Source organism: Amblyomma maculatum, chromosome 11, assembly GCF_055883805.1.
Source record: "Amblyomma maculatum isolate TAMU_Amacu chromosome 11, ASM5588380v1, whole genome shotgun sequence".
NCBI classification, from domain to species: Eukaryota; Metazoa; Arthropoda; class Arachnida; order Ixodida; family Ixodidae; genus Amblyomma; species Amblyomma maculatum.
The window spans coordinates 103371060-103395497 of NC_139354.1; the positions used below are offsets into that span (position 1 = coordinate 103371060).

Consider the following 24438-nt stretch of genomic DNA (forward strand, 5'->3'; position numbering starts at 1 on the left):
AGTTGAACATTTACAGAAACAAATCTAGGTAAAATGTTCACTTGAACAAGAACTGGCATATAATGAATTTCTTTTCGGTATGCTTTTTATGCTCAAACTGAATGTCATAGTTGTGATCCACAGAGCTGTAGATACCGATTAGACGCTAAGGAAAAAAAAGATTGAAGAAAACGGTGTTAAAATTTATGTTGAAGAAATGCTCTCAAGGCTTCCAAGGCGAAATAAATTTCTATCGCTTTGTTGATAAAAAGTTACCTACCGACGAAGTTATTGTCTAAGGTATATATTTTTGTATTCAGATCCGCACTGCGAGGTATTTTCTTGGTATATTGCTCAAGCAAGAGAAACGGCGCTTATATATTTTTCTTTTTATGCATACTTTCAGAGCAAAGGTGGAGGCGCACGTAGAAACTCATAAAGCTGATTGGAAATTATCCATTAAGACTACCGCCAACCAGCCCGCGCGACAGATTCCAACGAAGAAAGCTGCTCCCTACCCTCTTCATACATGCCGCCACTGCGGTAAATGCTTCCCTGGTGGTGCTTTGCCTCTGCTTCGCCACTTCAGCCACTGTCCAGCCATGTAGTAGTAGTCCTGCCAATCTTGCGACATGTGCTGCCCCTAATAGCTGCGCTTAACAACCACCTACTCGTGCCCACTGAAACATGATGAACATTATTATACAAAAGTGATCCTGCCGCTGTTGCCAACAAGTGTTACGATATTCTGACTGCGTGAAATCCTAAAGAGAAAGTTATAGCCGTCTCTTCTTAAATGTATGCAAAATCAGGTATTAAGGAAGTATGTCTATAAGATTAATAACGCCAGAATGTCACTTATTTGGGAAACATGAGCCCGCCTCGATTTGCTTGATATTTGGATGGAATGGATGTATATGGAAGATTAGGCCAGTTCGAATTAAAGGTGCATAATGACTGTGACTTTGTGTTTAGACCATTCGAAATGTACTCGGAATTAGATGGCTTGGAGATGATTCTGGTGTCTTAAATGTGGCGACTTCCAACTATGCGGTGAGCTTCACATAAAGCTGAAGAGTTCTGAACCGACTATCCTGTAATCACTATGTTTAAAAAGCGACAGAGCATGTACCTAGCTAGGCGGCAGATGTGGTATATGAAGTGTCGAAGGGCAGCGCTAGATGCCCTTAGTTTATGTATAAATAACAAAGCCGTCAAGAGATGGCGCCATTACTGATTGTATATATAGAAGAGTGCGCGATTCAATAAATGGAGACTTGCGTGGCATTGGGTGAGGTATGGGTCGCTCTTTGCCTTGGCCGCACTACTGACCAACATGACAACATGGCGACGAGCAACACTCAAGGATGGCTTCCGCGGCTACTTTCGCCGCCGCCTTTCCTCGCCACCCTGGGCACTCGAGCCATGCCAATTCCACGCTGCTTATACGACTCTGAGAATTGTCTTTGCGCGTCTGTGTCTGCTTGGCTGCCTTCGTCTCGCCGTCGAGCCCGCTTGCTGCACTCCTTGGGACATATAATATGGTGAGGCTATCCAAAAGTAATATAAAATAATATGCCTCTGCCCGTACCACTAGGTATAACGGGCTTAAACCAATAGTAAGAAATACTAATAGGGATTGCTCCAATAAAAGAATTCCGCATTGGAGAAAACAAATTTTTCTATCATGCTTAGCCGCCGCCGTGGTAACGGGCCAGCTCATAGCAGATTTATTTGGTTGATATAGTTGTTTTGAATGGAGTTGTCGCGCGCTCTATATGCTTCTTGAGGCTAACATTTTGTTTAATAGGTGGTTTACAGGGTCGGAGAGGGGACGGTCGAAGAGGTCGGGCTTGTGTCGGCTGGAGGGGGCTGGAGGTACCGGGCTTTTACTTGTCCAGATATTGGTTCCTTAGGGAGATGGTTGGTCAGATGTCGGCTTGGGTACCTGGGAATTCTTAATGTAGATAAGAGTCACGCGCCCCATGATTTTGTTTTTAGGTGAGACCGCTTTTCCCCATACCCCCCCCCCCCCATCTTCACAGCCTCAATGTGCTTCCTTTTGGTGAGTGTGACTTGGTTTTTATTATGATTGATTGGCGATGCTGAGCCCCGGAGTTCCAGGGAAGACTGGTTGTATTGGAGGATATTGGTCTAGGCGAGGTGAGGGCGGGTCCGCTGCTTGGAACCCTCGGTTGAAGAATATGGAAATGTTGGAAGCAGGTGGAATTGGGAGAAATGTGGAGGACAAGGAGGCGCAGGGAGGAAATGAGGAAGGAAAAGGAAGAAGGGAGAAAACGAGAAAAAAAGTGTTCTCCTCTCTCTCTCCCGCACCCCTCTCTCCCCCTCTTCAGAGGAGAGCAGAAGAGGACTGGGAAGAAAATTGGGGAAGGCATTGAGGTTAGGTATTTTAGGTGAAGTGGGCTGAGGATTAAATGGAAGACTTGAATGAAGCTAGGGTGTTATTGGTGGTAGTTAAAATAGTTATTTTTGCTGAAATTATTAAGGATGGTCTCCGTGTCCCCAACACGAGGAGACGAAACCAAGACCGCGGAAGCCCACCTTCGCCCCCGATCAACCCCCGTTCGTATTGTTGCCCAATAATGCTTCCCCTTCTCCCCTCTTGTTGGAGGGGCTGGTGGGAGGCAGCCCCAGCCTTGATGCTCTGGCAGATACTTTAAGTTCTGGTAGGTCCCGGGCGTGGTTGCAAGCCTCCGCCCGGGAGCCACTGCAATAGGTGACTTACCACCCTCGGCTTACCGGATGTTGATTGTGCAAGCTCACCCATCTGCTATCCTGTAGTGGAGTAACCAGTGTACATGGTACAGTGAAATGGTCATTGCCCTTGCCGAGCCTAGTTATCACGGAGGGGCCGGCGGATAGCAGTACTGCGCAGCATGATTGGCCTAACTTGGTTTAGTCATTGCGAATCACGCTGATTGTATGCGCGAAGTGAGTGCGCAGCACAGGTGTCGGTATAGTACTACTGACTGTGCCACTTGCGGGGCCGATCAAGGGTAACTCGCTCTGCTGGTGTGGAATTTAAGGCCTTAGTTGAGGCACTGGGCCTGATTCGTTTAAGGACACCCTTACAAAAATAGTCGTGAACAGTCTTTAGAGTCTGTATTAACACCTTATTGACTCTTTCAATGTTGTACGTACTTTTAAACTGTATGTACATGTGTAAATACGAAGTTCATACAAGATTATATTTGTGTATTTAGATCACTTCATATAAAGTTAGTACATAGCAAGTTGTTGCACAGGTAGCACCTGCGACCGGCCCGATATTGGAAATTGATTGGCGATGTCTGGTCCACCAGTGGCCTCGCGTTGCCAATGGGCTACCAACAATGATACAGCCATATGATAACATTGACCACTCTTGGACTAGTGATTTACATGTTCCCCCCATGATTGGCATTCATGGGCTGTCAACGGGCAATAATGATCTTGCGTATAAAATTCCTTGCCAACATTGTATACACAATAATATATATGATAGCCAATATTAGCCACCCATCGGCAATGTTTTGCTCATAATTCGCGAATCATGGCATATATTGGTAAATATTTTCCTGCCAGTATGTATGGCTTGTCGACATTGAATATAAGCTTGGCATTCATTAGTCAATATCATCCCGCTGGTCTTAGTGGTTCACCAACATTGTATGGATCTTTAGTTCCAGTGGCCGATATTGCCCAACGAGTGATGGCCACTGGCCTACATTGAACATATCATGGCATGCATTGGTAAATATCGTGCAGCTAGTATTGGCGGCTTGTTAACATAGAAAATATCTTGGCAAATATTGGTCAGTATCCCACTGTCAATTGTGATGGCTTTCCAACATTACGTATATCTGCAGATAAAATGGTTGTTGATGGCATACAATGGTAAATATTGCCCTGCCAGTATAGCTTGCTTGTCGACATTTATTATATGTTGGCATATATTGGTTATTGTTATCCCACTGGTTTTAGTGGCTTCCCATTATTGTATAATTTTTGGTTCGAGTGGGCAATATTTCCCAATAAGCTGTAGCTACTGGCCAGCATTGCAGCTATCATGGCATACATTGGGGAATATTGCAATGCCAGTATTGATTGCTTGTCACCATCGAATTTATCTTGGCATACATTGGTCAATATCCTCCCGCCAGTCATCTTGGCTTCCCAGCATTGTACATCTGCAATTAAAGTGGTCGATGTTGCCTGAGGAAGTGCAATGGCTTGCCAAAATACCATTCATCTTTACATAGGTTAATCAATATTTTAGCCATCATTGATGGGCTATCAGCTTGAATATTTACTGCCATACGATGGTCAATACTTTACTACTAATTGAGATTGTTTTGCAATATTGTATCAATCCTCAGTTATAGTGGTCGATATTTTATGGCTAGCTGCGATGGCTTGCCAACATTGCACGCATCATTGTATGCATTGATTGATATGAACTTGTCAGTATAGCTGGTTTATCTATATTGAATACATTTTGGCACGCAGTGGTCCATGTTGCCGCGCTAGTTTTGGGGACTTTACGACAATAAATATGACGGCTGTAGCGGTCGATAATGTCTACTCAGTTTTGACGGCTGGAAAAACATTGCACATAACATGACATGTTGGCCCGAGTGGGCTTGCAGATATTAAAGGTCAATTCTCAGCCTGCCCTGATATATTTTTATGTCTCGAGCAATACTGTCGTGTCCTTCGCGATGGCTTTCAAGTATGTTTTAAACATCGTCAACGATATAGTAACAGTAGAAGAGAACATTTATTCAAGAAAAATTGCTTAGGCGGTAAGGACACGGTTGGTATAGGGTCCTCCTCCATTGCTCCGGTGGCTTAACCCCTGCCAGCGTAAGGCTTCAGTTTTTTGACAAACCAATTCCATGAGATAAAGGCAGAGATTCTTTAGCCGAACATTAAAAAGCAATGAAATGAATAATTGGGTGGCACTACGCATGCAAGCAGGGAATGCTTCGTGCAATTCTGCCGTCGTGTCGGACGCGTGGCTTATGCCGTCTACGAAGTGCTTAAAAATGCCCGACTATTGCGCTGTTCTCAACTGTGAAGAAGTTTAGTACAGAGGTGGAATGCGCAGCAGTTACATGCCCCACCATTCCTTCTATTCGTCTTCAGCGTGACGAGTGAGGACACTCATACGTCAAAATTTTAAGAATACTTCGTCACCCCCTCGATAAAATCGCAACAAAACAGACGCATAATTTTTAACTGACAACGGTCGCTGCCTATGTATAGAAGCACATTACCAGCGCAGTATACAAGCATACTTCTGCAATCTGCAGTAGGCCAGCAAGAGGTAGCACATTCGAAGCCATATATACTATAGGTTGGTAGCCCGGCCTAATTTGCTGCGATGAGGTTTTGCATCCATGTCCTTAAACTTTCTCCATAACTGGAAACAGACACATAAATGCTTTATTAATGCACCATTTCATTTGCGTGTGAAATAAAGAAAAAATTCTGGAAAACAGAGGTCGAAGAGTTTGTGCTAGTGAAGGCAAATCCTGCACCGTTTCGTCATGTATGCTAGCTGACTCCTCAACGAGGCGTCAGCACCGACTGTATTCCGCCATAGGTGGTCTTGTAAGCACAGAAGACGGGCTAGCTGCAGCATATTTTGTGTTGTAATTCACATCAGCCATAAACTTGCACTATTCATATATGCCGGCGTGCTCTGCTTTGAGCGCTTCAGCAAGGGACGAATGATAAACAAACACGTGCTGTTGATGCAGCATAGCTCATAGTCAAAAGGTAGATCTCACCACATAAAATAATAAAAGCATTATTTTCTACACATTCTCTACCTTCGCCTAGCGGAGGAAAAAATCTAGCTTTCTCAGATGTTCTGGAATGAAGTGTATTTAAATTCATTAGCATTGCACGCTGCCCAACTTTTTACTACAAGTAGTGTACTTGCTGTGGCAGCTGTTGACTAGTTCGGACTTAACATTTCCTGGTAAAGACTTGAAAGAGAAAATATCGAAGAACCTTGAAGCATAGCAACCCCACTATTATTGACAGGAAATAAGTGTCAATGAATATTTTTGTTTTACAGAAACAAAAAAACATTATTGCGTGCTCACCACCGAAATATTTCTCATAAAAGTATTGTTGCCTGGTCATGCTGCTCTTCAAGAAAATTATTTCTGTCCGAAAGCTGTATAACCGCGTATATAACTGTCGTGACCTGCCTTCGAATATTTTTGCAGTCTGCTTAACGTCACGCGTTTAAATGGTTGTTCCTATGCAGTATTCTGGGAAGACTCTCCATGTTTTTTTGGAACATTATCAAAACAGATTGCAACCACACCGAGGGTTTTTCAATCTAGAAATTACGTTCGTTCGCTCTAACAGTTTAGAAAAATGTACTGACTTTGCGAAAACTAACCAGGCAGCAGGCTTGCCTTCTCAACCCTCTTTAGAGCCCTAGATCTATTTCAAAAGACAAAAAATGGTCTTTAAAGATAAGAGTAATTGGATTTTTTCCGCCCTGGTGATTAATAATTTGGTATGTCCTGTAAAACGCTTAACTAAAGGGCTAAGGAGCATATCGGGCCGCCTGGTTGCTTTTGGCAAAAGACGGTACGTTCTTTCTAGCAGTGTTAGACAGGCGGGTGTTTGCGTCGCAGCGGCACGTGCCTTCGCCGTGGCAGCGTACGCATTCTTCGTCCTCACGCCTGTGCTGCGTCTACTGACCCCCGCCAGAATTCAAACTGCGGTGTCATTTGAAACCATGCAGACAGCGCTGCCGAGCTCTCTCTCTTGTACTTCACGCTCTCTCTAGCAGCGCAGGTGTGCGCCTCGCGGGTTGTGTGCTGCAGAGTGCAAGCAGCTCCGCACGCACTTCCGGAGAATAAACAGTAGAACCACGACATGCCTCGTCCTGTCTCGCGGAACAGTCTGCAGCTCAGTGTGAGTACCACTGACCCTTTCATCATCATCATCATCATCATCATCATCATCATCATCAGCCTGATTATACCCACTGCAGGGCGAAGACCTCTCCCATATTTCTCCACTTAACCCGGGTCTGTGCTAGCTGCGTCCACTTGACCCCTGCGAACTTCTTAATCTCATCCGCCCACCTAACTTTCTGCCGCCCCCTGCTACGCTTTCCTTCCCTTGGAATCCAGTTTGTTACCCTCAGCGACCATCGGTTATCCTCGCTTCGCACTACATGTCCTGCCTATGTCCATTTCTTCTTCTTAATTTCCACTAGAATGTCGGTAACTTGAGTTATTTCTCTGACCCACTCTGCACGCTTTCTATCTCTTAATGTTATCAGTACCATTTTTCATTCCATGGCCCTCTGGGTTGTCCTCAACTTAAGTAGAACTCTCTTGGTTGGCCTCCACGTTTCAGCGCCATGGGTGAGTACAGTTAGGATTGCAACTGTTATATACTTTCCTCTCTAGCGATACCGGTAAGCTGCTAGTCATAATCTGCGAGTTCTTGCCAAATGCGCTCCATCCCAATCTTATTCTTCTTGTTATTTCCTTTTCATGGTCCGGATCTGCGGTTACTACCTGTCCTAAGTAGACATATTCGCCTACTACCTAATGTAAACTGATGTTTTAACTGTAGTGTACCGCATGTGTTTTGTAGTGGTCTGCCATTCTTCAATCTGCTACGTGGAGTTCTCTACGAGCACAACTTTACAGCAACAAGGAGACGTTTTTGCTTGTTCTACCATCTCTGTTACGCTATGAAAGTTTGAGCGCTTTCTTGTTGAATCCGCCTGCCACTGGGGGGTGAGTCGTATGCTGGCAAAGATTCGACTGAATCATTATTAGTATAGATTACTACCGTCCCTGCGTAATAACGTTAAAGCATGCCGTGGATAACGGCGCAAGTATTTAACTTTGAAACCAACTGGAAACCAACTTTGAAACCAACCAATTGGCTTGAAAGATACCTTTCAAGCCAATTGGCACGAGCCTCTTCGGCGCTTATCCATAGTCGTCCACATGCAAAATAATGAATTGTGGTCTCAAAGAATTACTTAACACTGTACGCTGAGACCACGTCACTAAGAAGTGGTACTGCTGCTGAAGTCGCCAAATTCTTTGTGCACAACCGTGTCCTGCATCGTGGCTCCCTTCATGTATGAATACCCACCATGCAGCTACGTTTACGGCCAACTTCGCTCATGTCGTGCTGAAGCTTACACGCACCAGTCATAGACTTACAATGGCGTATTAACAGCAGACAAATGGGTTGGTGAAAGCTTTAATAGGACCTTGACCGACATGCTTTCAATGTACGTTGATGTCGAGAACAAAAAAACTTTGAGAGAATTCTTCGATGCACAACATTCGCGTATAATGTGACGCAGCAAGAAACGACTCGGCTCACTCCATTTGAATTAGGCTTCGGTCGCCAGATTGCCACTCCGCTGGACGTTATGTTGCTTGCTGACCCTGAGTGTGAGACTCGACTTGACCTCGACGTCGCCACTTAAGCGGTACTCACACGGGGGAGCTTTTCGGGGAGGGGGTGCCGGGCACCGCCGGCCGACGGAGCCCCCTCCCTTGCTCCCGCATTCACACGGGCGGCGGAGTACGAGAGGGGTGTCACTGTTGCCAGACGACAGAGGCTCGGCGCTCGCCGAGGAGAGCGCGTCTGCGCTGCCTGCCTCGCCGCTTCCCCGCCGCCGGGTTCAATCAGCCGGCCTTGCAGGTAGCGTAGTCGCGCCGGATAATGAATGAGGGGAGGGGGGGGGGGGGGGGTAGACGGAAATACAAGGAAGTTTCCTGGGAACTTAGCCCCCAAATTTGAATGATTGTCATGTTCAACGTAAAAATAAGGGAGTAAAAACATGGTAAGCACCAGAGCCACAACATAAATCGAGTGCCACACACATCTAGAATTTCATAGAATACGACGCCCTGTTGGATATATGCCTATCCAGTTGTTTCCAAGATACATCTGGTGTTATGTTATTACAAATAGCTATATATTTTGAGCTACGGATAGTAGAACTTTTGTTTTCTTTGTAATAACTTTTGTAAATTTATTTTCCAGCCCCTGACTCAAGCATTCCAAAACCTGATCCTGATGTAACATTTCTTTTTTACTGCATCACTTGCTATGAGCGCAGTGAGATTGTCAAAAAGCGCTACGAAACGCACTAGAAAGAGTTCAAAATATAAATCACCAATATACAAAAGAAACGGGAGGGAATAAAATGCATCCATACGGCATGTCAGACATGTAAGTGTGTCTTCACCGGACAGGCGCTACAGTCCTGGTCCGCGCTTCGATGTCTTAGCGATGCATCACGTACGAGCGTAATGATAGCCTACGCGTCTGACGCCAAATCAGCCACGTTTCTGCATTAAAAAGACTGATTGAACAATTGAAACACTTTCGAAAAATCGGTACATTGCAAGGGACATCTGTTTGACACAATGCATTTTTTTAACTATTTTGTCGGAGTAAAGCTGTTTCATCAAGCCAAAATGACATTCGAAGAGGACCGAATGCTTTGACAAAAGACGTTCAATTCATGGGTAATTTTTTCAGTGTCTTCACGGCCTCCCCAAGCATCTCTCGATCCTCTGCCCCACTTTCGGGTTTCCTGTCATCCAACCATCTCAGGCCCTCTCTATAAATCTGTGTAGCCGTCGTCATAATTTCGCTCCCGCATTCCAGCGCGTCGTTCGTCGACCTTTCTTCGCCGCAGGTTTTCGGAGAAAAAGAGAATGAATTTGCAACACTGCTTAGAAATCGCTGTATGCCAACTTGTCGCGCAAGCGCCACAGGCAGCTAGCCATTAGAGTGTCCCATTCTCGTATGGGTAAGCTGTATACAGTGACAGAGAAATCATTGGCCCCGTCCCAGGTTTCTCAGTCCTACCCCCTCCACCCAAACGACGACCAATTCCTGTCTTTTCGGATACGGACGGCCACACCAAACGTCACACCCCTGCAGCTGCCTTCCAGCAGACAACTGCAGCCCTCCTAGAGGAGTGTAGGGGATCTACACTCCTCTTTACGGATGGCTCGGTTCGACCCGCTACCTTGCAAGCAGCTGCTGCCATGACAGCACCGCAGCTAGACCAGTCTAGGTCCTGCCGCCTGTCATTCCCTGCCAGTTCAACAGCTGCTGAGCTAGCCGGTCTTCATGTCCCCGCACAGGTCATCGCTTCCAGTATCCCTCCTGGACCTGTGAATGTTCTGTGTGACTCCAGAGCCGCTCTGCAGCTGCTGAATATCCACCACGGCACCAACCTCTCGGTGAACATTCTCCGAGCCCGTCTCCTAGCCCTTCAGGACTCTGGGTATCAACTGGCCCTACATTGGGTTCCAGGACATACTGGAGTCCAGGGCGATGAAGAGGCGGATGCCCTGGCTAAAGCGGCGCACGACAATGGCGCCCCAGTCACTGAGGATGTCACACCTTTCGACTTTTCAAGACTCCTCTTGAGAAGTTCGCGAAGGTCGTTCCATCCTGACCGTCGTATTGCCGCTTGTAAACATCTCCAACGGCTCTCTGACAAAATTTCACGGAAGGACAAATCCCTCCTCCTACGACTTCGAATAGGCTGCACGTGGACTCCGTCCCGTATGTATGCCTGTGGCCGAGCTCCCAGCACAGCCTGTCCCTCTTGCTGCAACACTGGCACACTGGGACACTTGCTCCTTGTCTGTCCAGCCTGCGCTGGCCATCGCCAGAAACTTCTGACTGGCCACCGGAATCTTGGTCTCCCTGCTGCTACGGAAAGGAAATTGCTCTTCTAGCTCGGAGCCAACTTTCTGCTCACCGGCTTCTCCTGATTTATCTGGAGGAGACTTGCCTCAGCTCTATTCTGTAGGCCTGCATTGGCGTATAGTGCTTCGTGCGGAAATGGCGGCGTCAGCAACATGCCCCTCCCCTACCTCCCCTAATTCCAACTTCCCCTTCCCCCTGGTCAACAAGAGTAATGCCACAAAGATGGCTAACATAACACGTGACCAGTATTCCCACCCCAAAAATAAACCATAGTCACCACCACCACCACCTGCAGCATTTCATATATGGCTGTTTTTCTTGTTTCACTGCGAGCGAATAAAATATAGTAGTCAAAGTTGATAAGCAGCCGGGTCAGGCAATTCTCCTACCACCAGCAACCACCGAATCCCAACTGCAATCATGCGCTTCCCGTAGCGCGCGACCCGCGAAGTCGCCAGCCGAGCGAAAAAGGCCGCGGACACCCCTCCTCTTTGAGGAGCTTTTGTGCCAGCGGATAAAAAGCCCTTCACCACCGAGGGGCCCCCTGGAAACCGGTTCCGGCGGTTGAAGGCGGCTGCTTTTCATAACATCCCGGTCGAGAGGGGTGGGGTTCTCCGCCATGTGAATACCAATTTGTGTTCAGCGCGCGGAAGAAGCGCTGCAACTAGTCAGACAATGCAGCAGATCAATCTTTACCGCTACAGCCTTGGACGCACCTCGTTACCTACACGCCAGGCGACTGTGTGGATCTGGATGCCCCGTTGGTCACCGTGGGATGTCTGAAAAATTAGTGCGGTCCTATTTCGGTGCTATTTCGGCTCTTACCTTGCTTTCCGCCCCCTCAGCGACGTAACGCAGCAAGTTGCTCAAGCCTCATGAGCCCGGTCATCGCACAGCGGCCAGCGCAGCGACGTTGTGCACATTGTACGAATGAAACCTTATTACGAGCTACCTTCCGACTGACATTCACTCTGTCTGTGGCCATTAGGTGACGTGCGACTGGTGTTCTTACGCCTGTATGCTCTTTCGAACCGCTCTTCAGTCCAGCGGTGACATTATATGGGGCAATGCTGCAGAGCAGGGGGCAGGACACGTATGTTAGAGATCGAAAAGAAAACACAACATGCAGTAGGACCAGAGGACGTAGAAATGTTGCCCGTTATTCGTGCCCTCGTGAAGCTTGCGCAGTAATTCTTCCGGGCTGGTCGTCTGTGTAACATCTGTAACCAGATAATATGAAATATTGCGGACCATGCATGATCCTAGCAGGAGGAGCACAATGAAACATTTTGCAATACAAGAACTGATAAGAATATGAATAGACAAAAAAATAAGTCAGACAATCAATCAGAATTGAAGATATAAGACAGGCATTGCCACCCAATTATGCTCAAGCCTCCTTGTTCTCCCTGAAAACGGGCAAGTTGAGACTGAAAAGCTTCAGCAGTCACCACAAAGTCGGTATTCACCATTTACGCTGGGGCGTCGTGGCATTTATTTACCCATCTGTGGTGAGCGTTATTTTTTATGCTGCCATACACCGCAATAAAACGAACCAACAAACAATAGCTATTTCGAAACAAAGGCGACAGTCAATTTATTGATTTATTTCCTCAAAATTGGAAGGAATAGGTTTTATTGCAGCTGGATGAATTCTGCACATGCCATTCAGACAGATCTGCGAATAAAACACATCACTCGTTTCAGTGTTAGTGCTCATATTTCCTAATAATTTCTACTAAAAGGGCACGCACAGATAAATACTTTCATTATCTTGTCCAAAAATCAGACACCGGAGAGAATTTACAGGGGCGTCAAATTCACCGTACAAAATGATAACTCCACAACAAGGAAGTATTTCAGACTTCACTCAACCTTCAATGCACCTATTTTTCAGCGACCATACAGTCAGCAAGGTTCAGAGTTCTGTTTGCAGTAGTAATAACCCGGCATATTTCGAACATAGAAAACGTTACATTGAAATCTTTTTATTTCGGTTTCCACCTATTCAAGCTAAATTCCAAGTATAAAATTTAAATGCTATTTGTTTCGCCGGCTTTAACTGAATTTCCTTCAACTGCAATCTCCTAACAAACTTGCAGCATTGTGAAGCTAATTTTGTTTTTGGTAATCTTTCATTGTCTCATTTCTCGTGAATGTCCTGATTAATTAGAAACTAATATATGACCATACGGCCTTATAAATGCCTGTCATTGCACAAGCTTTCGAACGCGTGGGATGACACATGCAATGAATGAAGTGGGTGTATTCATTTATGCTAGTTTTGTAAAGTACAAGGACAGTGGCCGCATGACGTGCACCTGAAATAATGACGAGATCGGTTTTAATCTAAGTGACGTTTGTATAATAGTTGCAGGTTTCTAAAATAAATATTCCTGCCCTATTTAAGATTAATTTTAATGCAGCGATCCTATTATAATGATAAGGAGTCTGAATAGAGGTTTTAAGTGTTAGGATTCGTACGAAAAAAGTTTGTAGGTTTCATGCGAATATTAGCAGGAAACTTTCTGATGTTACAGGCTATATACTCTAATGTGTTTCAGATGACAGCGCATATGGAAGCAATAGGGAAGATCTATGAATGATTTGAGAAAAAATTAATAGGTAGCTATTTCTAATTTGCTGCTTGAGGCTGCAAGTCTTCTTGAGTGCGGTGTATATCGCAAGACTTTTTACTCTTGCGGCTAGACAAGACGTCTGCACTTCAAAAGTTAACGTTCACTGGTCATGTGCCGCACCAATCTTCTATAAGACGATAATTTGATTAGTGGGCCACTTGATTATTACATTTTTAGGCAGGCAGATAATGCAATGTGCATGAAAATTCCCATACTACAATGCATACTATTAGGGACATCTTTCTTGTAACGAGTAATAATAAGGGACCAAACCCACCTTCCTGTGGCGCACAGGAGGGAAGAAGAGCATGGTTAGAGGAACATTAGTAGCAAGTATGAAGGGTTGGCAATGCAACAAGAAGATATGAAGCCTTGATAATTCTGAAGAGTCTCGAAGAAAGGGTGATGATTTCGAAATCAAGCAGCAGTTAATTACGCGGTTTCTTGAGAAGTCGAATAATATACATAAGGCTAAAGCTCATAATGAAATGCAACTCAGTAGTTTGAATAATTGCGATATTCAAGAATGACTCTTGTATATCCGTGCACGGCCGGACTGAATGCGAAGCAGTGCGCCACTGCATTCAGTCCGGCTGTGATCCCTGTTAGCTGCCATAAGAAAGTTGTCCTGCTCAACATAACCGTTTTTCTTCAGGATCATGCAAAAGGTAGTGAAGAATATTTTCACCTGAGCTTTTCTTCAACTTAGAGTATAGTAAAACTTTAGTTAAGGTGCCCTACACTTCGACGGGAGTAATGAAATAGCTAAATGTTGCAGTAACACGCGAAATAAATTTCCCTACAAAGCGGAACAAATCTGTCTCAATTTTAGAAATAATATCAACACCAACTAAAGTCGACATCTTTAGCTTATTAAGGGGACGCATTTGGCCTACAGAGATATTACAATGGGTGATTTTGTGATAACTGAGATAGGCAGCCTCTGGAGTACAATACTCTCTAGAGAGGGGATAGAGGTGAAAAGAAGGTGCTAAATGTTGCGGCGCTCTCAATATTTGTGAATACAGTTAAACTTTATTTATAAAATTCGAAGGGAGACGCGAAATATTTAACTCAATCGGAAAAGGCATTTCTCTGTCTCGGTAAAGTCGATTATTATAATCTATAGTGGTATCAAGGAAAACTCGCGGCATCATGTTTTGCGAAGCGCAAATGCGCTGAAAATGAAATCTTGTTCCAAAAGGACGTAGCAGCCAAATTAAACGAAGGCCCAGGAAGCCTGTACTGTTACGTCATCTTGAAATGCACTAGCAACTTGTCCGCTATGCTACGCTGCTACAATGAAATTATGGCCCGCGTAACCACCGACATCGATAGCGCGTATGAAAGAAGCAACGAACATTTCCCTCAGCACTACGAGTCCTAGGGGATTAAATGTCTTTCCCAGCAAAATCATTGCTTGCTTGTGGTTTCTATGCAATACCTGCTGGGATTTTTCATGCGTTCTTTTCTCGTGTGTTCCAACAAAATGTCGGAGAAGATAAAGGGCAACCATAATGTGTGCCAGTGTTGGCATGCGGCACCACTCTCGACACCAGGTCGGCGGGCCGCCTTTCTACCGCTGGCGAAATCTCGTGAAATAAAATCAATAAAACTCGCTTTTCGCCACGCGTAGTTTGGCAAAAGCGGAACGTAGTTAACGCACTATGTTACCGTTGGCTCGCAGTGAGTGCGTTACTGAGCGTTTAGGACAAATACACCAAAAAGGTTCAATAAATCGGAACGGATAGCGAAATTAGTTCCGTTATAAACAAGCACTCAAAGCAAATAGCGATATTTTCGTTAAATTGGCAGTTTCGGTAAATCGGGATGCATTAAATCGAGTTTCGACTATTCGTTCGATGTAGATGGGTTCATTAAAATTGTGCAGCGATTCGCTTTATTTTAGTGCTGTACTTAGGTCACGAGAAGCTTAATCCTGCAGATTGGCTGATAGGGCAATATGTGATGACTTATGTTTTAAGGAGTCATTTGTTTTAAACTTTTGAACTCGTCAAAGATACAATCTTCCACTCTTGTCTTCTTATGAAATTTGTGCTTTTATACAGTGGGGATATCTGTCTTACAGCAATGAGACAATAAATTATATTTGGCAAAATACGAGCTTTGCCGTTTAATACTATGATTGAGTGATGCGTATAGTTTCTCTGAGCTGCATGGAATTGAAGCTTCATTTGCTTAGAACACATTCATGGTGCATCGAAAAACATACGACGCAATGCTGTCACCACAATGAAATGGCATTTTTACGACACTCGCCTTTGTCCGGTCGTCTTTTGTAACTCCGCAAGCGGTGTAGTCAGGCGCAGTATGAAGATGGTATGTTTTTTCACCCTCAGCGTCAGTAGTCTTGCATACTAAAATGCAGCTCTCGACATTGCTGTGGTCATTGTAGTTCTGAAATAAGTAATAAAGAGATCGTTGCACCAAAACATGTAGAATGATTCTTACACACAGATTCATATATCCGGATACGGAATAAAGTGATAAATAGTCGAGGAATTAATTGAACAACGACTGGCATGCATAAGTCACTTTTCTGGCGCAGGACACTAAAATTATTTAGGTTTTATGAGACATTTAGGGTGCTTGGCTATGACCCTCTATCAAAGCAATGTATCTGGAATAGCGTCGAGTTGGTTTGATAGTTGTTTTTTTACTAAGCCGAGATTGATTAATAGTGAGTGGCATAGCCCTATGAATGTAATACACACATCAGCAATATTAACATTGCTTTGGTAGGTGGGTTTTGCTTCGTAGACTTCAGGTAGCTGGCTCTAGGAATAATGATGTCAAGATCGTCTTATTGAAAGTAAAACCAAAGCAGGATAATTTATTGGAAGGTTGGTTAGACCGTCACTCCGAGGTTCCGTTAGCTAAAGCCGCCGCCCTCGCTCTTTCCACGAGGGCTCGCTGGTCCTTGAGGTCTGACCTGGACAGGGCTGCCTCACATCGCTTACCGTTTACTGTGTTATAATATTAAGGCCTTGTAAGCCTGTCAGGGGCATACCATATAGTACGAATCTGCTTTCTGCCTTCGTAATTTGAATTCCGTTGCCGAGAATTGTGGCTCTATAGTGCATAGTGATACTGGATTTTTTGATGACATGATGTGTGATCGTCTCAAATTGCACTATTTTCTTATTTATTATCTTGGCTTGGTAGGACAACATTTGTCTTGATAGGCGCAAGAGCTGTAACACGTCAGCATAGGTTAACAAAGGCTGCTAGTAATCCAAGACATCAAGGAGAGAGGAGCTACTCCGGGGGAGAAGAGTTCGGCAGCGGTGTCTGAGCTCATGTTTCCCTCTTCAGTTGGTGAGCTGCTACCAAATTAAGCTCTTGGCGTGAGTCACAATCTAGAGATTGTTTCGGGATTTTCCAGGCAAGTGCGCCAAATTCTTCCTCGCAAATGATTTCTGTATGCAGTCAAAGTGTCGAATCGAATTTTTCTGTCTGGACCGGTTAAAATGGGTTCAGAAAAACAAATCATGGGGTGTATTTTTTTACTGCACTCTATATATACCGGGTTTACTTTCCTGTTGCAGTATATAATAAAAGCTCAAAATCCATTCAGTAGTCCGTCTACAGATTTGTCGTCAGATGTGATGGGCTTTTAGTGGTTGTACAGACCTCAGCAAATTTTATTGGTGTTCACTTCTGTCATTAAGTCGTGTGCGACTGTTCATGATACTGTACACCGTATCACCCCATGCTGTCCGGTCACCCACTACCTTTTGAATATCCAATTGATTCTGCTGCAATGCCTCGAGGCTCGCGTTCTCACCGTCGCGTTCGCTGGCTACCCCTTGTCCTGCTTTGCTCAATCTTTCCCAGCATCGTTTCTCTCCGTTGCCTACTCCATTAGCTCCAGGTGACCAAAGTAGCTAAGCTTCAACTTTAAAATTTGACCTTCCAATGAGCTGTCAGGTTTTATGGTCGCCACTATCGACTGATTTGATTTGCCAGGCCACAAAAGTCTTATGAGTCTCCGGCAGCTCCACAATTCAAAAGCGTCTAGTCTTCGGCGATCAGCCGTTTTCACAATTCATTTCTGGCATACTAACATCAAAACTGGAAAAATCATAGCACGAATTATCTACTACATATTAGTGTTAAGCAACTGTGGTGTATGTAACAAATAAACATAGCCACAATTATCTCCCAAATTAAAAAAAAAAACATGAATGAGCACCGCGAAAGCACAATAGCATGTGACGACAAAAATATTTTAAAATATACTTCGCACAATACGTTGAAATATATATAAAGAATGCTTTCCTCCTAGTAGGATCAGTGAAGGAGCCTACCTCGATGAATTCCACTTCTTTGTCACTTTTGTGAAGAAATTTACAATACTTGCTTCCATCTATGACAACAGACCTAATGTTTACTCTCGTGGGCAGAGCCGAATCTCTTGACTCCGAGTTCAGCAGACAGTTGCCCTTGATTGATCTGAAAGCAATCAAAAGGGCACATGCTTGAAGCACAGCCTAGGAAGCAAAACACGCTAACATTCAGACGTTGATCTCTTATCTTACGAGAACTGGGTTTGCAGCAGTAGCAGCAGCTTCTAGGCGTACTACTTTCTTCAAATCCTTGAACTGCTACAAAATAAAGCAATTAAATGACTTGAACAATGCACCCATTTAGAATGCTTTGGTTTGGTTTGGTTTGTGGGGTTGAACAACCTAAAGCGACACAGGCCATAGCAGATGTAGTGGAGGACTCCGGGAATTTCTACCACTTGAGGTTCTTTAATGTGCACTGATATCGCACAGCATACGGGCGTCTTGCTTTTCGCCTGCATTGAAAGGGGGCTGCCGAGGCCGAGATTCGATCCCGCATCTTTGGGAATTGTAGTCAAGCACCGTAACCACTGAGGGCTCATTTGGAAGGCATACCTGGAGGAAAAGTACGGCGAGATGAAATTATAGAATGCTTAATGCTGACTTAATCAAAGGCGGCAATATGTTATAATGTGTTCGTAATGATTCATCTATTTCAATTAAACAAAAAGCACCGATATGAAAAGGGTTAGGTAGAATACTTTTGAATTACACGTATGAAATAAAAATAAGTAAGAAACAAATACGCAATAGCAATTGAATTTGGTGTTTTTAAACTCTCCTCCTACATTAAGACTGCACAAATGGATTCCCGAGGTATATATCCTATTGTAGACAGCGTGTTCGTAATATATTATCCGGCTGCAGAACATTCTCTTGTGGTAGCTATTGAACAATGTAACTACGACTTCGACTACACGACTAGTTTTTGGTATTTCTGGTTTTTCGATGACTTTAACATCATATAGCACTTGTGAAAATTGATTCGGTAGAAATACACTCAGACGCAACACAGCATTTTGTCTGGGCTTCCTAAGCAGCCAATTTGAAAGGATACGCCAGCTGGATATTCGATAAGCCCTCTTACGTGTCGAACCGAACATTTTTTACCACGGAGTGCCCTCTTTTTGCAGCCTGTATAATCGGATGCTTTGCTCACATCGACGCCGCCGACTAGTTTTCGCCTATTACAAAATGTGTACGAAAGTTTCGGTGTTATGTTTATAAAAAAACATAGCATATAAAGACCTTCCTTTTGCTCCGTCCTTGAGCTGTCTACGTCTGGTAGTTTTCGAGGAGAGCTTTTTTGCAACCCTTACTGATAAATACGAAACAAGCTTTACTTGGGAAATCTGCAGTTGTGACAGAGTGGCTTGTTGTGCGAGTGATTTAACTGTATTTTAAAATAGTGGTATCAGAAGGGCACATAGAAAGAGGCAAACGCACATTGCGTTCAACTGACAACTGAATTTTTATTCAGTTCTATTCAAAACGTTATCCGTGAAGCGTTTCTGTTTTTACACATCAGCTGCTTCTTACAAAAACAAACACTTCATGAATAAAAACTCTATTGTCAGCTGTGCACAACGTGCGTTTGTCTCTTTCTCTCTGTTCGTGTTCTAGCGATCTTTTGAAAAAATTTGTGGCAGCTCACCTACATGACATTTGAGCCAAGCAGGTGGCCGTTAGGGCAATTGTGGTTTAGAGCGATACGTCTACTAACCAAATGCCAACCAGAACAGGACTTAGTTTATTCTGGGTGGCCTTGAAGCTTTGTAAAGGCCAAAGTGGGACCTAACCTGTATAAGAGCAAGCCTCACTCGCTGTGTTTTCTATATTAGGCTACTGCATGGCCAAATGTTAAACTCCCTTCTTTACTACGACTAATGAGGATTGACCTTTTGATCTTGATCTTGTTCTTTGATCTTTAGAGGGTATTGATTCTCAATAAGATCACAGGTCGCATGACATGTGTGCGATAACGTGAACTTACGCTATGTATCAACAAAACCGACCGCTCCTTAAACATTGTGTAACAGAATTTAACAACTTTATATCTTTTCACGCTGCGGAGTGTAGAATAGTATAGATCTAATGTGTTGCCTTCAGGTTTTGTTTTTGTTTCTCACATTTGAAGACAAATGTTTAAGGCAAGAATTATATTAATAAACATCTAGTACCAAATAGGTATTCGGCTTCTATAGAACGTGTACACAATGCGAAAGCACGGAATCGTAGCTCATGTCATTGCGCAGAGAAATATATTTAAATGACAACGGGAGATGTTTATCATTGCGCTGAGAACATTGAGGTAAGCATATATACATCATAGTGCCGCAACGTTGAGATCGAATATATTTAAGGGGCGTTACCGAGCGGCAAGTGGCAAACTTCAGTCCGGAACAGCTCCGGAAGACCAGCGCACACATCAATACACGAGTTTTCACTTCAGCGATGTTGACGTTCTGCCAATTGCTCAAACATGCGCGTCGTTCTCCAAGTTTTTTATTACACTTCGTAACCCTACACACCCTCTCTACCGCATGGGAAGCATGGCCCCGATGTTCGCTCAACATAGACTATGGAAGACTATGGCTTAAAACGAGGGACGAGCCCAATTCGTGTAGATGGTGCAGTGGAGTCTGCCCTGGGCGAGAGGGACGTGATCACGAAGGTTAATTACCTCAGCTGCTATAAGATGCAGTATGGATTCACGCAACGAGTCATGAGTTTCTTACACAGGCAAAGACGGCGGGCCAGGAGCTAGAGGAGGGCAAAGAGCCAGGTGGCTAGTTAATGTATCGACGATTGTGGTCGTAATGGCTTTTTGAGTAGTCTGAGAACCGGTCAGGCAATCCCGAGCAATGTTGCTGGCGGCTTCGGTGCGGGCTACGGCTTCGGAAGCATAACTGCTGGTACAGTCTTCAGCAAGCAGCACTCTGCGTACAGGACAGGGTCGCGGTCAAAATCGAACAAAGGGTGAGGAGACAGTGGTATCTAAACGGAGCGAGTCGTAAGCAAATGATTTCGAAGGCAGATTTACGTCCCAGTTACAATGGTGGTCAGAGACATATCCCGGCGGACAAATGCAAACGGAGCACCCCACTTACATCTAAATGTTTTCGTGGGTAGCATAATTAGCAAAATTAAATCCAGCAGTCATGGTATGTGCGATGCTAGTGCCTTGTTACTTGGGGAATTACTGTTTTCTTATTTTCAGTGCATAATGCGTGATTTTATTTCAACAGAAAAGCGTGCTTGTGAAGGCGCTCAGTAAGAAATTTCATTTGGGCATGGTAAGCCGAGTGAAATTGTGGCGGGTAGAGCAATTTGGAGGAGGTCGTGAATCACTTTAGAAAGCAAGGAGTTTCATCGATTCATAAGCAACTGACGGAGAGCATCACAAAGAATGATGGCGTCTTAAAGAACTCAGCGACGTCGCTGGCAAACCTGAACCGGATATCTTGCTTGATAGCGTACCGGGTGGTGTAATCAGTGAGACTTCAATCCATCCGTTTCCGAAAGGTTATGTCAGGATGTCCTAAGCAGGTCACATCGGACCCAGGAAAATGGGTCATTCGGAATTTTTGTTTATTGAACGTGGCCGCCAGGCCGAAACTTGTCCTCTTCCGATGCTGGCGCAGCTCACAAGCTGCAACGCCGCGGCGCAAAAGGCGATAAAAGGCAGGCTAGAAAAGCTTCTGGCGCATGCTATCGCAGGTTGAGGACAATCCCAAATGCCCTGATGTAGGGGTGTGACGAAGGTGCGCCAGAATACAGTGCAGTTGTTTCGGGACGACCAGCGAGAAACACGTCATATGGCCACACATTGCATCGGAATAATGTATTGTTAAGAGGCACGAACATGCTGATAGAAGAATCGGCGTTGTAGTGGCGTGGTTGAGCCACAATGTGTTGCATCGAAGGATCAGGACACTCTTCGACGCCTGTTTTGAAAAGTCCGAGTAAACAAAATTTAATCGTCGACAGGAAGGTTAGGTAACTCGGGAGGATCGGCGGGATGGCGGTGCAAGTAATCACTGTCGTGATGTAATCGGCCTCGCTTGTAGACAAGAGTAAAGGTATATTTTTGTAAATGGCAATCGAACAACCTAAGCGGTCGGTAGCTTCCTTGCGTGACAACAGCCAACAAAGGTCATGGTGGTCGGTCGCTATGTAAGAGGATCTCCCAAACCAAGTAGGCCGACATTAAGCCAACGCCGAAAGAAATGCGTTATATTCACTCTCCGTAAACGAGTAGTTGTACTCGGAGGAGACAGCAGGTGGCTGGAATAGCCACGGAAGTGGCAATGCTGCTACTGGGCAATGACATCGCTAATACAATGACCCCTGGTGTCAGTTCGAAGATCATGCTTGTTGGTAATGGGCACTGATGGCTCTAATAGTATTCAAAGTTCTGTAAGTAAATTAGGGCTAAAATCCACCAGGACAAGATGGAGCGGTGAGGGGTAAAACGATTGCTTACAAGGCGCGATATTCATAAGGGCAGCAAAAGCAAGGCACATTTTTAATTATGAGAGCGGCGGACTTAAGATTATAAGCCTACGAATCTGCATACATTGTTGTGCAACGCGGTGTAAGGAAATCACGGCAGAGAATGATATTATCAGAATGAGGCTTCACTCCGTTGGCATCCGGCAAGCGACCAAAAACCTTTATATTGCATTGGCCGAACTGCAGATTGGCAAATGCAGTTATGGCCGGTAACAGAGTTCATCTGTAGAATAGCAAAGCGGAATAGAATACGTATTGTAGCAGACTACAAGACCATCTTCATTCCTCAATGCGTTATTGTGTTCGAACATGCGTAAATCTGCTGTAAAACCACTAGTCAGAAGTTTATTGAACTATGAATCGGTGACCGGTTATTATGCAAACGGTCAACCTGACATGCGAAGACCCCGTCTATGAGGTTTCATTATCAAGTAATATGCTCCAGAGCGAAACTTTTGTAGCCAGAGCTTTTATACCCAGCGAGCATTTTGCCATACTTGGGAGAGACTACTATTGCGCATGCACGAAAAACTGAAGAGGAGCAACAGGTGTGCTGAGCATTACATCAGAGCTCGCGGCCGCCGCAGCCACGAGCCGACTCCACTTCCGATACAACAGAGATGTCCGAACAAAGACATCTTGCCACGCGTTGACGCCAAATGCAGAGAGACGCCCGAAACAAGAACACCTTCCCAAGCGGAGAAACCAAGATGTACAGCATAAAAAAGCCGAGGAGATGGCAGGGACCTTAACCGGAAGAAGAAATCGATTTTTTTTCACTGCACTGGGGGAATGGGGTTAGTGTGTACAAAAGGGAAGGGTAAAATGGGATTTTAAAAATATCAAGTCAGTAAATCAGTGAAGGTAGTATAATCAGCAAATCAGAGCCATTAGGTGAGGCCCATGGTTATCATGAAGCGGAACCGTTCCATAGAGGCCTTCACCGCCGACGATCACCGGGGCCAGTAGTCTAGAATCTTAATTCCTGTCTCCAGAACACGGCCGGAAGAGAGACACTCCAGAACACGGCCGGAAGAGAGAAAGAGAGACGGAGAGAGAGACCCTTATTGAAAAACAAAGAATTTAGCCGGCTTCTAGGTTTCGCTGGCATGCTACTATGCGTGGAAAGGGGATTTGGGGAGGGAGAGATTGAAAACGAAGGGTGAGAAAATAGAAGAAATGATGGGGATATAGAATGCGGCCAATGAAAGCGTTGTAATGTGCATCGTGAAGTAATGGCATCAAATGAAATGAAATTTCTAATCCGACAGATGTGGTAAAAAAAGTTCTGTAACAGAGTTCGCAGCGGTGAAAATTCCTGAGGGTAACACGTACATTGAATTTAGAATTTGTCAAGAAATCCAATATCTTTCAAATACGTTAATAAAGAGTTCATTGATAGTCTTAGTCGATAGGGCAGGCCAAGGACCTAAAATACAATGCATTGTTAAAGGCGCCGGGGAGAGATTCTTCATGCTGTGTTACGCACGCTCGTCAGCGTATGCAGTGCACTCCAGTAGGATATGTTCCACAGTTTCAATCGAGCCACAGTTGTCACAATCCGGGCTGTTCATTTCACCGAAACCGTAGCGCAGTCCATTTGTGTATGCACAGTTTAGACGAAGTTGGTGGTAAAGTGTTTTAGTTGGCGAAGATATTTCGGAGGAAGTCTTGATTTTAGATGTGGGTCAATAGAATATAGAAATTGTTAGTGATGCGTCGGCAAGCTCCAAAGTCGATACTTTGTTTCGGAAGCAAATCTTTTAGCCAGTTGGGATGCATCAGATTTCGCGAATAAGGTTCGAATGTATCTTTGATATTGGTGGCCTTTACGAGCAGCTTCATCTCCTTTTTCATTGGCTTTAATGCCACAGTGAGCTGGCATCCACCGAAATGCTATGCAGTGGCCTGCGGCAATAGCCAAATGATATTGATGCCCGTTGTGAACAGAAACAGGCTGATGATTGGTTTTCTTCAGCAGATTATACATGATTTGCAGAGATGCTCTGGAATCCGGGAAGATAACCCATCGGCCGGGGGTGTGGCGCAGGGTATAGAAACTTCTTTGATGCCATGGACCTCAGCTGTCGTAGCTGATGTCTTTCGCTGCAGCCGGTTAGACAGGAGATTGTTTGTTGAGGGCACATAAAGGCCACAGGAAGAAGCGTCTTGAATAATTGAACCGTCGG

The 24438-nt window shown here is 44.7% G+C and overlaps 1 protein-coding gene across 1 annotated transcript in view; it reads right to left on the bottom strand.

Annotated features, from left to right (window-relative positions):
• Positions 1-1340: 1340 nt before the first annotated feature.
• The window catches only part of LOC146174526 (uncharacterized), a 30512-nt gene continuing 7414 nt past the window's right edge, over positions 1341-24438 (bottom strand). Inside the window, exons 3-5 of the mRNA XM_084584265.1 lie at positions 17696-17840; positions 15645-15782; positions 1341-1505 (exon numbers count right to left, since the gene is read on the bottom strand). Coding sequence (XP_084440391.1) covers positions 1341-1505; positions 15645-15782; positions 17696-17840 — 448 coding nt within the window. The remainder of the gene's footprint in view (positions 1506-15644; positions 15783-17695; positions 17841-24438) is intronic.